We start from the raw sequence: 15,792 nt of genomic DNA on the forward strand, positions 1-15,792 counted from the left end.
GTTATTATTGTCATTTTTGTTTTTGTTTTGAGTCAGGTTCTCCTCTCACCCAGGCAGAAGTGCAGTGGCATGATCATAGCTTACTGCAGCCTCGACCTCCTGGGCTCAGGCAATCCTTCTGTGTCAGTCTCCTGAGTAGCTGGGCCTACAGGTGTGCACCACCATGCCCGGCTAATTTTTTTTATTTTTTGAATAGACGAGGTCTTACTTTGTTGCCTAGGCTGGTCTCGAACTCCTGGGTTCATGCAATCCTCATAAAAGTGCTAGGATTACAGGCATGAGCTACTGTGCCCGGTCAAACCTGATATGTGAACCCCTGTGTTGTGAGCTGACCTTGTCCTGTGATTATAGAGCTGATGTGCAATAGCAAAGTGCTCTCAAGTTCTTAGAACAATGTTGATGAAGTTTCAGTTCTTTTTTTTTCTTTTTGAGTTGGAGTCTCACTCTTGTCGCCCAGGCTGGAGTACAGTGGCACCCTCATAGTCACTGCAGCCTCCACCTGCTGGGCTTAGGCGATCCTTCCACCTCAGCCTTCCAAGTACTTGGAACTACAGATGCACACCACCATGCCTGGCTAGTTTTTGTGATTTATTGTAGAGACGAGGTCTCACCAAGTTGCCCAGGCTGGTCTTGAACCCCCGGGCTCAGGCAATCCTCTCGCCTCAGCCTCCAAAAGTACTGGGATTACAGGTTGAGCCACCACGCCCAGTCAAGTTTCAGTTCTTAAAGAATAGACTGTTCTTATTCAAATCTGCAAGCACATTTCTATTTCCCTTATTTTTTATTTGCTTAATTACCACTGGACATACACATGACATAAAATAACTGTAGGAAGTGCAAGTCCCTCTCAGCACAAATCCATGTGCCATGCAAGGTTATTGCTTGTTCAGAGTTGCCCTCTGGCCCTCTGCAGTCGTCTTCTGTTGGAACAAGAGTTACATCCAATTTCTCTCTCATTCCTAGGACTAGACTTAGTAAGCAAAGTGAGATCTGGCTGAGTCCTAAGGCAAAGTCTTAGACACAGGACATGTGGATGGGGTGTGTGTGTGTGTGTGTGTGTGTGTGTGTGTGTGTAAGAAGTAAAGACTCTCCAGCACAGGGAGGAGGATAAGAAGTGACAGTTGAGGAGAAAATAACTAGAAGAGAATGTCAGCCTCCTCGGAGATCACCACACAATCCCAAATCATGCTGCCCTGGGGTGTGGTTCACTTGCATTGGATGTACAGAGCCTCTGTATTGCTCAACTCCTGAGGGCACCATTTATACTGTGGCCTGTGGGATAACACCCTCTTACCCCTATGGATGCAATGGAAAGCCTGCATGGCTGTTAGGAGTAACTCTGCAGGTGAAGTCGAGAGTCATATCTAAAAGGATGAAGTTTGCATGGCAGTAAAAGCTCTCAGACAGACGTAATTCTTGGCTGCAAATAGATGCCAAGGTCATGTTTCCAGCAAGGTCTGTCCAGGTGTACACAGGGAGATTCATGCACAGGACCAGTCTCCAGATAAGAGGGCACTGACAGCTACTAGACAGAATTCAGAGCTGGTTCCCCTTCTAATGGAGAGATAAGGTGGGTCCCACCAGCAGGGAGAGAGTGAGGACCCATGGCTTACTGTTCATGTATCGCCAGACCATTAACATGCTGGTCTCAGAGCTCCTGGTTAACTGGCATGTCTGCCTCCTTTGGTTCTGGATGTGCTGAGTCAAGGGTTGCCACGGAATACTGTTGTTCTTGATCGGTGACCAGGGCTGGCATGGGCAAGAGCAGGCTCCATGAACCCTACATCTTCAGCACATGGCCTTGTCAGACTCTTTATACATGCTTATAGAAATAGAGTACTTGAGGCCAGGCACGGTGGCTCATGCCTGTAATCCCAGCACCTTGGGAGGCCAAGGCAGGAGGATCACTTGAGCCCAGGAGTTGGAGGTCAGCATGGGCAACATAGCAAGTCCCTGCCTCTATTTAAGATAAATTTATTCATGTAAAAATAAAGAAATTTAGTAGTTGAGCTATCTCTTGCCTTTCTGCTCTCCAAATCATAGAAAAGACCTTTCATTGTTTATCCTGTTTCCTGCCACTTCTATCAATCCAGAAGGCCAGATGGGACTCAATATTAATGGGGTGTTTTCTTACAGAATTTTCTCACATAGTAAAATACCAGATACTATATGGTTGTTCATATAGTTGTATGTTCATGATGTGGAAGACCCTCTCCTGAGGGTACCAACCCAATGATTTTTTAAAGAGATTTCCTTTAAGCAAGAAGTCATCCCACAGTGCAGATGAGTTTCAAATATTTCAACATTTTCAAGCAGGCTCTGAGTCATAAATGCCTTCATCTTGATTTTCTGATTCCCAGATTCCCCTTCACAAGAGAAGGATCTCAGGGAAGTGGAAAAATTGACAATAGAGGCCTTGCTAATGTGAAAACATTGTATTTAATTTCAAAATGAAGTCATTATTATCTAAAGACACGGGCATGGTCTTGAATGGTGAGCTTCACCAGGTTTTCAAGTGTTTTGGATCTCAAGATTTTAAAGAAGAGGAACTTTCTGAGCTGGTCCCATTGCAACCTTGCCTAATAGGAGAGAGACCACCAGTCAAACTCCCTTCCAACTCTGAGCTCCTGGCATCAGATTTCCTCCACAAATTTCTGAGATGCCAGATTTTCTGGGGACACCAAGGACATTCCTACAGCCTTTGTTGAATGAACACTGTCTTCTTACTCTAAAGTTCATGCTACACCATGAACCATCAAGAAATAGCCAATTGTGGCAGGGACAATTCAACTCCACTTACTTTCACTTTAGTTCTTCAATTGATCTTTCCATTTTTTTCTATAGGACAAAATATAACCAGCTGCTTCAAATTTACAGCTAGAAGGTTGAGTTTCTGGAAGGCGAATAACAATGCAACTCCATTTTATGACTTCTCTGGGTAGCAGTAAGAAAATGAAGATAGAAACAATTAACCAGAAACAATAAAAAAAAGTCAACTCTATTTAATGTTAATTATGATGACTGATGTAATCATTACTTCAACTCACATAAAAACGAAATAAGTTGCACATAAATACAACTTGAAAGAAGCACTGGATGAATCTAAGACTTTCTTTTTTTTTTTTGAGTTGGAGTCTCACTCTGTCGCCCAGACTGGAGTGCAGTGGCTGCTCCTGACCACCGCGGCCTCGACCTGCTGGGCTCCGGCGATCCTTCCGCCTCAGCCTTCCAAGTAGCCGGAATTACAGGCATGCGCTACCACACCCGGCTGATTTTTTGATTTATTGTAGAGATGAGGTCTCGCTGCCCAGGCGGGTCTCAAACCCGCGGGCTCAGGCAATCCACTCACCTCAGCCTCCCAAAGGTGCGGGATTACAGGCTGAGCCACCGAGCCCGGCTGAAACTAAGACTTTCAAAGATATGTTGACTTCTGTCATGTGAATGTCAATTTGTAGAAAAATAACTTTCTATAGTAAAAGCAACTATAGTTGTTTTGGTTTCCAAGGCTGTTTCTTTGATTCCTGTTTCCTTCAGTTCAGGTGGTTCCCACTGTGGAACAGTACCTTGAACTGGGATTTCCTGGGTCAATCAACCAGATTTCCCTCGAGAGAAGTCTGGGTACGCATGGGGAGTGACATATAACTAACTCAATTATACTATAAAGATCAAAACTGCAATTAAAACCCAAAATAAATTATCAACAAATCTCTAAATACAGTATAAATGAAAGTGACATATTATAATAAGATTTAAATAATTGAAAATACTTGGGTATAAATTAAATTCCTCCTAGCCGGGCTCGGTGGCTCAGCCTGTAATCCCGCATCTTGGGAGGCTGAGGTGAGTGGATTGCCTGAGCCCGCGGGTTCGAGACCTGCCTGGGCAACTTGGTGAGACCTCATCTCTACAATAAATCAAAAAAATTAGCCGGGCGTGGTAGCGCGCACCTGTAATTCCAGTTACTTGAAAGGCTGAGGTGGAAGAATAGCCGGAGCCCCAGCAGGTCGAGGCTGCAGTGGCCGGGAATGGCCACTGCACTCCAGTCTGGGTGACAGAGTGAGACTCCAACTCAAAAAAAAAAAAAAATTAAATCCCTCTTTGACTTAAGACTTTTTTTGTTCAGGGTCTCACTCTGTCACCCATACTGGAATGCAGTGGCATGAAAATGGATCACTGCAGTCTCAACCTCCAAGGCTGGGGCGATTCTTCCGCCTCCGTCCCCAAGTAGCTGGGGCTACATACAAGCATGTACCACCACATCCAGATAATTTTATTTTTTGTAAACATGAGGTCTTGCTATGTTGTCCATGCTAGCTTTGAACTCCTGGACTCAAGCAATCCTCCTGCCTCAGCCTCCCAAGGTGCTGGGATTACAGGTGTGAGCCACTGTACCCGGCTGACTTAAACTATTAATTGCTGCTTCATCTAAGCATAACCTGTGTAGGTAGCAGAGTACAGTGGGCACTAAAGTCAGACAGCTTGGGCTTGCCTGGATTGGCCAATTACTAGCTGGTAATTGTGACCTTGTATAAATTATTTAACATCTTTGAGCCTCAGATTCTTCCTCGAAACTGAAAGTATTTACTTCTTTGGTGTGAGTATTAAGTAGTAATACACACACAAAGCTCTTACAACAGTGCCCATGCATACAAACCAATCAATTTATGTTAGCTATTTTTTCCACCTTAATATGCTACAAAAAGTATGTCTTCCTCTTGCAATGCTTTGAACATAGCAAAATATCAAGTCTTTTGTAGAGCTTTCTGGTGGCATTCTTGCCACATCTCTATGATTCTGGCCTTCAAAACAGCATAAGTATCAAAAGCCTCACTTGCACATGGGTTCGAGTCCTAGAACTTTGGAGAGAACAAGTGATGGCTTCAAGTAGATCTTCTTGATAGTTCTTCTACTTCTGTCCTGTCCCCAGAGAAACTTATTTCAGTTGTACAGAATTTGATTTTAACCTGTACTTCAGTATTACCTCTGCAGTAAGTTCAACTTAAAACAATCAATTAAGCCAGGCACGGTGGCTCACACCTATAATCCCTGCACTTTGGGAGGCTGAGGCAGGAGAACTGCTTGAGCCCAGAAGTTCTAGACCAGCCTAGGAAACATAGTGAGATCTCATCTCTACAAAAAAATCAAAATAATTAGCCAGTGTGGTGGCATGCACCTGCAGTCCCAACTAAATGGGAGGATTGCCTGAGCCCAACAGGCCAAGGTTGCGGTGAGCCATGATCATGCCACTGTACTCCAGTCTAGTTGACAGAGTGAGACCCTGTCTCAAAAAAAAAGTGCAGCCGGGTTCAGTGGCTCAGCCTGTAATCCCGCGCCTTTGGGAGGCTGAGGTGAGTGGATTGCCTGAGCCCGCAGGTTCGAGACCCACCTGGGCAGCGAGACCTCATCTCTACAATAAATCAAAAAATCAGCCGGGCGTGGTAGCGCATGCCTGTAATTCCAGCAGCCCAGCAGGCGAGGCTGTGGTGGCCAGGAGCGGCCACTGCACTCCAGTCTGGGCGACCGAGTGAGACTCCAACTCAAAAAAAAAGTGCATAGGTAATACATGAATTAAACCAATAAGACAGAATTAAAATAATACAGAAGTATATGAAGTAAAAAGTGCATGCTTCCTACTCCCACTTCCACTTCTCATTCCAGACCATTCAACATTTGGTCTATGGTTTTACAGACCTTTTTTCCATGTTTTTGTATAAATACATGTGTTCATATACAAATATATAATTTTGAGGGATTTTTCCCCCAAAATTAGGTCAAAGAATGGGACTTTGTATGCCTATGGTTAGTATATTTCTGAATATATATAATTACTAAAGTTGTGTTATTAAAGCAATCACTTACTAAAGAACTTTATTTCACTCTCTGGATGATTCAGAACAAAAGCTGTCATGTGTGTGACAAGTGGCTGGAAATTGTGCCAGAAGGGAAGAAGTTAGCACAGTACTTTTGCTCTGGGTGGAGACATTTTTCACATATGCATGTAATGTGGCCTGTAAGCTAGCTGCTGCAATGGACTGTGCATTTCTCCACTGATAGTGTTGTAAATAGAACTTAGTAAAAACCAGACAAAGTCCTTTTTCCATCACCTCCTGCCTCAGATTCTTCACCTAATGAGAAATTTGTTAGTTTTTCCTTAAAGTCCAAATCAGTTCAACAACTCATATTACTGAGCATCTTGTGCAGAACTGAGTCTTCAAAACACCAAAGTGTCTACTCTTTAAGAATTATTGATATCATTTCAGATAGTCATTTCAGAAATTCATCTTTGCTTTTAAGAATCTAGTTTTGTTATACTTTAAAATGCCTTTTCTATTTCCTACATCAAAGTTATGAGATAATTGTCACTCTGTTCAAAACTTCTAAACTTTAACTTGGGGGTGAGGGGAAGTACAGTTTTTGTCCAAGATAATAATATGTTTTTGCAAAAAATATGGAATTAAAGTTTGAGCCAGGCATGGTGGCATAGGCCTGTAGTCTCAGCTACTCAGGAGGCTGAGGCAGGAAGATCACTTGAGGACAGGAGTTTGAGGCCACATTGAGCTATGATCACACCGCTGCATTCCAGCCTGGGCAACAAAGCAAGACCCCATCTCTTAAATAAATAAACAAAATTTTAAAATAAAATAAAAAATAAATTTTAAAAAGTTTAAAATGTGGTCCACACTGACTTGTGATGCCTTCTTCCATTTTTTCGGGCAAAAGCAAACGCATTTTAGAGTGAAACATTTGTTCTATTTTTTTTTCAAAAATTAAATTTATGATTGACTTTATTTTAACTACTTTGGGAAAGTTCTCATCAAACAAGTTAACAGTTACGTTTCTTCCTACTTTTTTCCTGTCCATTTAAGGCCATTTATACCATTGAATGACAGTATTATTCTTAGTAGCCAAAAGGTATAAACAACCCAAATGTCCATCAACAGATAAATGAGTAAACAAAACACTGTATATATACGTATATAAACACTGTATATATACTCATGTGTCAGAATTTCATTTCTTTATAATGCTGAATCACTTTCCATTGTATGTGTGTATATATATATGTATGTGTTGCACAACAATGTGAATTTACTTAATGGCACTGAATTGCAAACCTAAAAATGGTATAAATGATAAATTTCATATTTTAGATCATTCACTACCACAAAAAAAAATCCTTATCCTCATGGAGCCTACTATCTAGGAGAGGAAGATAATAAGTAAATAAAAATGTCAAAAATTTGTTTAAGTAGGTCAGCCTTTTATTTCATTTTGGTCTGCTCCCATTTTTCAGATAAGAAGTTAGAGGACAAAAAGGAAATATAGCACGGTCTACTAACTAAGACCGTGGTTGTCTGAATCCTAGATCAGTGATCTTTCTCTTGAATTATACTTCCTTTGGGGGGACTTCTATTACTTCTGTCTTACCTGAGCCATTCAATCATGTACTGGAAAAAGAAAAGACTCTGGTACTTGGGTTCAAATTTTAGCTCAACTGCTTCCTGGAAGTTTGATCTTGAGATTTCCTCTTCAGGAAAATGGAGATAACAAAGCCTACTTCATAAGGACTAAAGGTAATTTGTTACCTGTACAGATTGGTACCAAGTAAGGAGTCAATAGAAATTACCTCCCTTCCTAAATCCCTCAAAATTCCTTCTCTGAATTTCTTGTTTAGTTATAAACTATATTCAATGAATGAATACTTTCAATACAGCAATTTTAGCAAACATTCTTGTGTTTGTGTTTTTATAAATCATTCTAGAAACCTAGTTTAGATACTAAAAAGATTGGCTCGGTTGAACACCCTGGGAAGATAGCCAGATCCATTCATTTGACCCTTGTTTAGCTGGGAGGGAACTTTCAAAGAATAAGTTTGGTAAAAAATTCAAAACAAGAGCTAACATTCTGTTTTACAAAAAATAAAGCCACCTCTTTGTTATCTCTACTAATTATTTTTAAAAGAGTAAACCCATATTCCATTCCTCATCTTAAAAGGCACTTATCTCTAAACAAAAAATAATGGTATAGATTATATATGAGTGACTACCATAGGAGATGAGTTGTGTCTAGTCTCCTAAGAAGAATAATATGTTTCTCAGATATGACCTAGTGAATGCAATGCAGGAATAAAGGTATTGAACGGCACTATGGGAGAAAAGTGGCAGAAGAAACAAAACATTCCAAAATGATTCTTAAAGATATTGACTCAAGGCCAAGTGTTCTTGTATTTTTGTATTATGTCTTTAAATGTATCCATCTGTGTAATGCATGTAATGGGGGCATTTTAATATGCAGTACATTATATTGTAAATTACTTATGTTCATGTTAACTTCGGTTTTTATAAGACCTAATCAAATCCTTTGAGTTTTAGAAAAACAAGCCATATTCTAATAAAATGAAAGAAATAACTTCGGTTTTTTTCCCCTAGATCTAGGAAAGCATAACCTCCTCTTTTCAACATTTAGAGTATAAAAATAAATAACCCTTTTGGCATCAATTATATTTAAAAATATTTCAACGACCCAAATACACTAAACATACTACTTGGGAATACCTAGGACATTTCATGCCCATCTGATTTTTTTTTTTAGGATTCCCTATACTCAAAATGCTTCTGTCACGTTTTCTAAGTTCAAAATGTTTGTCATTTTCAAGATCAAATCTCTTCTCCTTTGTAAAGACTCCCCTTGTTCCCCAGTCAGGATGACTTGCTCATTTCTATGAGCAGTCATGGTTGTGTATCCCTCCATTATCTCATCAACAACTTGTAAGCCTTGTTATAAGTACAGATGTTTCTCCCTTTTGGCTGTAGGTGTCATAGGAGTAGGGTCAACATCACGGCCCCTACTTCTCTCAGCACAGTGTCTGACATTCATTAATTAATTCATTCATCCAGCAACAATCTATTGCATGTCTACCATTTGATGCCATGGAATGAACAGGAGGGTAAAAAAGTCACAGGGAAAAATTAAAAAGCTAAATTTTTAATGTTGTCAGTAGAATTTTACAAGCCAGGAAAGTTTTTAGAAAATGAAGAGAAAGATATTGATACAGACCAGATTTACTGAAAACATTAACGTAAGCCTTCTATCACAGAACTGATTTATTTTTGTAAGCAATGTATGTGCTTCTGAGTTAAGGATCTCTTCTGCTACTTTGACCATTTTATGGGATCTGAGACCTTTGTGGCTTGTATATAAAAAGTTGGTAGACTCAGAGTAAGTAAAATAAATCTAATCGGTGTTTATTTTCAAAAGAAAACATGAATCAGCAGTAAAAATTTAGAGGAAGGAAAAAGACAAAAACTACTTTTTCATGGCAAAGGCCTGACGTCCAACTTCAAGCTAACTGTCAAGCTAACTGCATGGATTCTTAGAAAAGAGCATGTTCCCTTTTGAAACTTTCTATTAAAACAAAGCATATTTCTGTCTCAATATATACACTGCACCTAGATTTACTTCAAATACCATTTTTGTGAATGTGCTCTTATGAAACACCTGAATTCTTTCTTTAGCATTGAATTGAATTTTTCAGAGCATCACTGCTAATACTCACACAATGTATATGTAGTAAATCAAGGATTTATACTCATGCAAAGATTATGTATATTGTATCATCATACTATATACTTATCAAGGCCATGCCTGTAACTGTCGATTATTGTAGTGAATTATAATAATGAGGGAAAATAAATGAGAAGGTGCTTATCAAAGATATCATTCTATAGAAAAAGGTTCTTACCTGCAAAATCTTTAATATAGATTTTAAAAACTGTTCTTGAAATAGTATATTATTGATAATCACAATGTTCTGAGGCATCAACACAATTAAGTTTCTTGATTTTTTTTTTGTGAACTAGAGTAACTATTCTCTGTCCTATTGACATTAACCTGGCTTTGTAGAATCCATAGTTTCAAAACTAGAGGTGGGGGTTAGGAGTGGAAATACCTTTCTAGCATAACTGATAAAGTGATAGCAGCAAGGGAATGTGAAGTATGTAAGTCTTACATATGGTAGCATTGAATATCCTCTCCCTTGGAAATGGAGTAGCAAAAGGAGCAGTATGCATGTGTGCACACATATGTGTATATTTATGTGTGTGTGTTTGATTGAGATATTACTTGACTGCAAATTAGAGCCCCTTGTATCAGCAAACTTTTCCTATGTAACAAACCACTGCAAAATTTAGTGTCATATAACAATAAGTAATTATTTCTAAAAATAAAATTATTTTTCTTGAACAGTTTTTGATAGGGCAATTCTAAGTTGATATTTTGTTCCATTCTGTCCTCTCATGTCTTTCTCAATGCCAGGCCTCCTTGTCTTGTCCATGGAAACTTCAAGCATGCTTTACACCCCACAGTCCATTACCCACAGAATACGGATGTGATTTCTGATTTTATGCAAGGGTATTGAATGCTCAACTTAATTTGTAAGAATTCTCCAAAACAATTAACTTCACAAAACTGAGTCCTCTTCTGTACCGATGTTTCAAAATCACAGAAAGCCACTAATTATTAAAATTATATATCTCTACTTGCCCTGTGGCTTTACTGTTTTGTTTTGTTTCCAAGACTTCCTCCTCTAATCTGTCACTGGTCACTCTCCCTAAACGTTTCCAAATTTTTTCCTGAAGTCTGTCACTTCCTTCACACCTGGCCCCTGATGGAGCACAGATAAGCCTTCCTTCCCCATCCTCTAGAAAATTCAATACACAATCTTAGGTGGGGACTGATTCTGCCACTCTTCTCAGGGTCCCCATCAACCTTTTTTTTTTAAGAGACAAGATCTCCCTTTGTTTCCCAGGCTGGCAATGGCATCAAATTCTAGGGCTCAAGGGATCCATCCTCTCGCTTCAGTCTCTCAAGTAACCAGGACTACAGGTGAGCACCACTGCACCAACTTTCCCCGTCAACTTTTAACAAACTTTAGTCCATTTCAATTTTTAAGAGTAGGGCATACTGAATCTATTCATTTTCAAAACATTATCAAAACACTTTATTTAATACTTAACAGTGTCTAGCACATAGAATTGCAACCTGTATTCATTTCATTCATTCATTAGGGACAGTCTCTAATAGTCTACATATGGCACCTCACAGCCTCTGCTCTACACCACTCACCCACCACTTTCTTGTCTCTAGAGAATGATCTCATTAAGTCTCCCTGTGGAAGTCCTTTAAGATGAGATAAACTTTTCAAAGCAGACCAGGGTTGGGCACAGTGACTCACGCCTGTAATCCCAGCACTTCAGAGGCCAACACAGGAGAACTGCTTGAGCCCAGGAGTTTGAGACCAGCCTGGGTGACATAGTGAGACCTTATCTCTACAATAAACCAAAAAATTAGCCAAGCATGGTGGTGCACATCTGTAGTCCCAGTTACTCAGAAGGCTGAGGAGGGTGGATTGCTTGAGCCTAAATGGTCGAGACTGCAGTGAGCCATGATTGTGCCACCGCACTCCAGCCTAGGTGACAGAGTGAGATCCTAACTCAAAAAACAAAGAATAAATAAAAATAAATAAAACTCTCAAAGCACACCAGGCCAGTTAATGGTAAGCCACACCTCAGCCAGAGTTATTCTGGAAGCCGTCTCTGCCTGCACAACCAAGAAAACAGCAAGCACAGTTCATGGCAAACCATCCTCTGCCCAGAAAGTGCCTGGGTTTGGGCCACCCGTGTGTTTAATCCTCTCAGGTTATCCTTTCATGGTGTCCAATCAGATGAAAATGACACAATATCTCCCTTTTATTGGTGAGAGGTTTTTTTTCTTCCATGGAAGTTACTTGAAGATTCTTCACATATTGTTAATTAAAACAAGCGAAAGATGGAATGCAACCTGCTTCAAACATTTTCATTTAAATCTACATTTCATGAAATTAATCCACTCCTAAATATACAGTTGTTTGAAATTAATAGCTTACAATCTGAAGACTGAGGAATATTTTCTAAAGGTGCTTGTGTGTTGAAGTATAAAGTATAATTCTGGGCCGGGCACAGTGACTTATGCCTGTACTCTCAGCCCTTTGGGAAGCTGAAGTGGGAGGATCACTTGATCCAGGAGTTCAAGACCAGCCTGGGCAACATAGCAAGATCTCATCCCTACAAAAAGTAAAAAAATTAGCGAGGGATGGTGGCATGTACCTGTAATCCCAGATACTCAGGAGGCTGAAGTGGATCACTTGAGCCCAGAAGGTAGAGGCTGCAGTGAGCCAAGATCCTACCACTGCACTCCAACCTGGGTGACAAAGTGAGACCGAGATTCAAAAAAAAGTAAAAATAAAAACAAAGTGTAATTCTGGACGAAGTTAATGTCTAGTGCTATGTGTATTCATTTCTAGACACGGTTAGAAGCTGTGTAGCAAAGCTGTTCTTCACCTGCTCCCTGAAGGGCCATTACTGCCTCTACAGTAAATCCAGCTTTATTCTCATTAGCCAGGAGCCTCAACCATGGATCCAGATCATGTTTCTGTTTCAGCAGGTATGTATCATTTGTGTTCAACAGGTTCCTTAATGTGCTGCTGGAGTGAGTTTATGATAATTTTTATTGAATTCCTTGGCCAAAGTCAACATGCAGATAACGACAACACATATACATTTCATTAATCATTTTCACTGTAGATTTTCTATATTTTAAGATAGTTTCCTTATAAAAGACCCTGGATTAATCAGTAGTCCAAACCTATTATTATTCTTGCATATTCTTTGCTTTTAAAAAGAATGGATCAGGTGCAGTGGATCATGCCTATACCAGCACTCTGGGAAGCTGAGGCGGGAGGACTGCTTTAGCCCAGAAGTTCAACACCAGCCTCAAACATAGTGAGACCTCATCTCTACAAAAAAAATTAAAATATTAGCCAAGCTTGGTGGCATGCACCTGTAGTCCCAGCTACTCAGGAGGCTGAGGCAGAAGAATTGCCTGAGCCCAGTAGGTTAAGGCTGAGGTGAGCTATGATCATGCCACTGCACTCCAGCCTGCGGAAGTGCAACAGAATGAGACTCTGCCTCGAAGGAGGAGGAGGAGGAAGAGGAGAAGGAGAGAGAGGAAGGGGAGAAGGAGGGAGAGGAAGAGGAGGAGGGGGAGGAGAGGAAAAAGAAAGGAGGAGGAAGAGGAGGGGGAAAAAGAAGAGGAGGAGGAGAAAGAGGAATAAAAAGAAGAATGAATGAAAGGGAAAATGCCTTTGGTTAAACAACAACCAAAAAACAAAACAAAACAAAAAAACAGTTTATTTGTAGAATGGCTTTCCTTACGTAGAGCTAGCCTTTATTTCGCTAGAGCCTTCCAATCTCCAGTTAATGCTAATATCAATGTATTCTTTTTAGCATTAACATACTGGAATGCCACTTTTTTACTATAGTGTATATATAGGTGGAATTACATAAGGAGCAACTTTCAATTTAACCATGAAGAATTTGATGCAAAGATATTAGCATAAAAAGAGATTTTTATGTGTGAATCATTGTCTTGGATGCATTAAACTCCCACATAAAATTTGAATGTTAGATTATAAAATGTTAGAAATAGACGGAATCTTGTACATCATTTTTACAGATAATAAAACTGAACTCAGACCATCTGACTCCTGACCTAGTGATCTTTTCATTGTTGCACATGTGTTGAAAAATAAAATGAGGGATGCAGCTAGGAGCAGGGAGGGAAAAGGCAGAAAAAAACAAAACGCAAATGTTATAACAGGGTTGAAAATTAAGCCAAGTGATAATGATAAGATAGCTTGTTTTACTTTTGTTAATAAAATATTTCTATAATAGCTCCTACAAAAGTCACCAAGCAGAGAGTTGTATTTCTTTATAAAGTCAGGTTTACTTAGGAAAAAAAAATGAATGTTAACCCTGAGTATACCATAATCATAAAGTGAAACTATAGTAATTAAGAAAAAAGTCAAATTGAACATGCCTTAGGAATACCTTTTTTAATAGTGATTCTTAAGAACACTTAATAACATCTCATAGAGAACTCACATTTTGATATGAACCAAATTATACCCGAATATTAAAAAAGCATTAATTTTTCTTCCTTTTCTTGAGATAATGACCTTATTATTCTTCTACTTATATTTTTCACACAGTTTCCATCAGTGATTTTGTATTTGGTTTCATCTTTGGCTTTGTTCATAACATTTGCCAGTTTTCTGACAGCAAACCAAGAAAACTTTTTTTTTTTTTTGCCCCTCAGTCTTATTTTATTGACTTAGTTTGATTCTTTGTCTTTCTCTTTAAGCAGAATCACCAAAAAGCATCTGCTTATGCTACATTTCTTCTGTGTTCATTCTTCTATAATGGTTGCTTTCTTTCTTTTTCTTTTTTTTGAGTTGGAGTCTCACTCGGTCGCCCAGACTGGAGCGCAGTGGCCACTCCCGGCCACCGCAGACTCGACCTGCTGGGCTCCGGTGATCCTTCCTCCTCTGCCTTCCGAGTAGCCGGAATTACAGGCATGCGCTACCACGCCCGGCTGATTTTTTGATTTATTGTAGAGATGAGGTCTCGCTGCCCAGGTGGGTCTTGAACCCGTGGGCTCAGGCAGTCCACTCACCTCAGCCTCCCAAAGGCACAGGATTACAGGTTGAGCCACCGAGCCCGGCTGGTTGCTTCTTTTTATACACCTTTGATATTGTGGGTGGATTCAGACTTTGGGGTAAATAAAAATCAAACTTCGACTTGACAATTACAAACCCAGCACTAATCTTGTGTCCTGGGCTAGTCTCTCTTTTCTGTCAACTTCATGCATTAATGGAGTTCTCAAATTCACAGATTCCAGTCTAAATGCCCTTCTTTAGATTGGTGATTCATTAAATCAGGTCCTCTTCTTCTTTAAATGAAAAATTGTGTGCTGCATAAGTTTCTGATAATAGTGAAGAAATTAAATTCCTAAATGTGTCCCCTTTTATGGGTTGCATAGTCAATCTATTACTGCTCTTAAACTTTTTAAACCTGTGAACCACTTATTTGAAGTTTAAGACTCTCCATCTTTTCCCACTCGGTATTAGAAACAAGTCATTTAGATAATAATAATTAGTTTTTCTGAAAAAAAAGTGTATTAATCTGTGTTCACTAAATAGAAGCTTTGAATACACAGACTTAAAGAGTCTCATAAGCCAATGCTTACATAGTTATTGACAAGAAGATAAGATTTTATAAGTCAATCTCATTATTTTACCATACAGCATACATAAAGGGTAATACATATGGCATAATAGGCAGTGTAATGGTATTTTATACACTTTATAGTTATTCTGTGTGTTTTTATAAAAATTATTCCTTTCAACTGAAAGGCTTCTCACAATTATAGGTGTAACATTATAACATGTAAGTGATTATTAGACATATTGATCAGTAAATATACAAACACAAATTTAAATCTTCCTTTGAAAAGTTGATTTCATTGCCTGAGTAAAACATAAGCAAATGTGATTTTCTCTACATTAACACTCTTATTGTTCAACACTTAAAGAGAAATTATCTTAAAGCTTTAAGAATATTCACTCAATATACATTTAGGATTAAAAGTGTTTTTGTGTTCCCCCCACACCCGCTCACACTGGTCATATTTGAGGAGTTACACAATGAATTCTTAGTTATTTAATTTCTGTTCTTCATTATCTACTCTGTATAAATAGACTTGATTTTTGTATTTTATTTTAATTTTATTCCTTGATTTCCAGATCTTTGATAAAATACATGAATATTTATATTAACTACATTTCACTTAAGTAACATTATTGGGAAATCATTGAGATAAACACTGTGTTACAAAAGTCAAGCATATTTATAGAGA

At 39.0% G+C, this 15,792-nt stretch overlaps 1 protein-coding gene across 1 annotated transcript in view; it reads left to right on the forward strand.

Moving 5' to 3' along the window:
• Nucleotides 1-1,320: 1,320 nt before the first annotated feature.
• The window catches only part of LOC103274172 (ventricular zone-expressed PH domain-containing protein homolog 1-like), a 79,010-nt gene continuing 64,538 nt past the window's right edge, over nucleotides 1,321-15,792 (forward strand). The window contains exons 1-3 of the mRNA XM_008071631.2: nucleotides 1,321-1,345; nucleotides 3,535-3,618; nucleotides 12,341-12,480. Of these exons, the coding sequence (XP_008069822.2) occupies nucleotides 1,321-1,345; nucleotides 3,535-3,618; nucleotides 12,341-12,480 (249 nt within the window). The remainder of the gene's footprint in view (nucleotides 1,346-3,534; nucleotides 3,619-12,340; nucleotides 12,481-15,792) is intronic.

The sequence above is a fragment of the Carlito syrichta genome, unplaced genomic scaffold (assembly GCF_000164805.1).
Source record: "Carlito syrichta isolate Samal-C Ts95f unplaced genomic scaffold, Tarsius_syrichta-2.0.1 Scaffold314595, whole genome shotgun sequence".
Classification (NCBI taxonomy): Eukaryota; Metazoa; Chordata; class Mammalia; order Primates; family Tarsiidae; genus Carlito; species Carlito syrichta.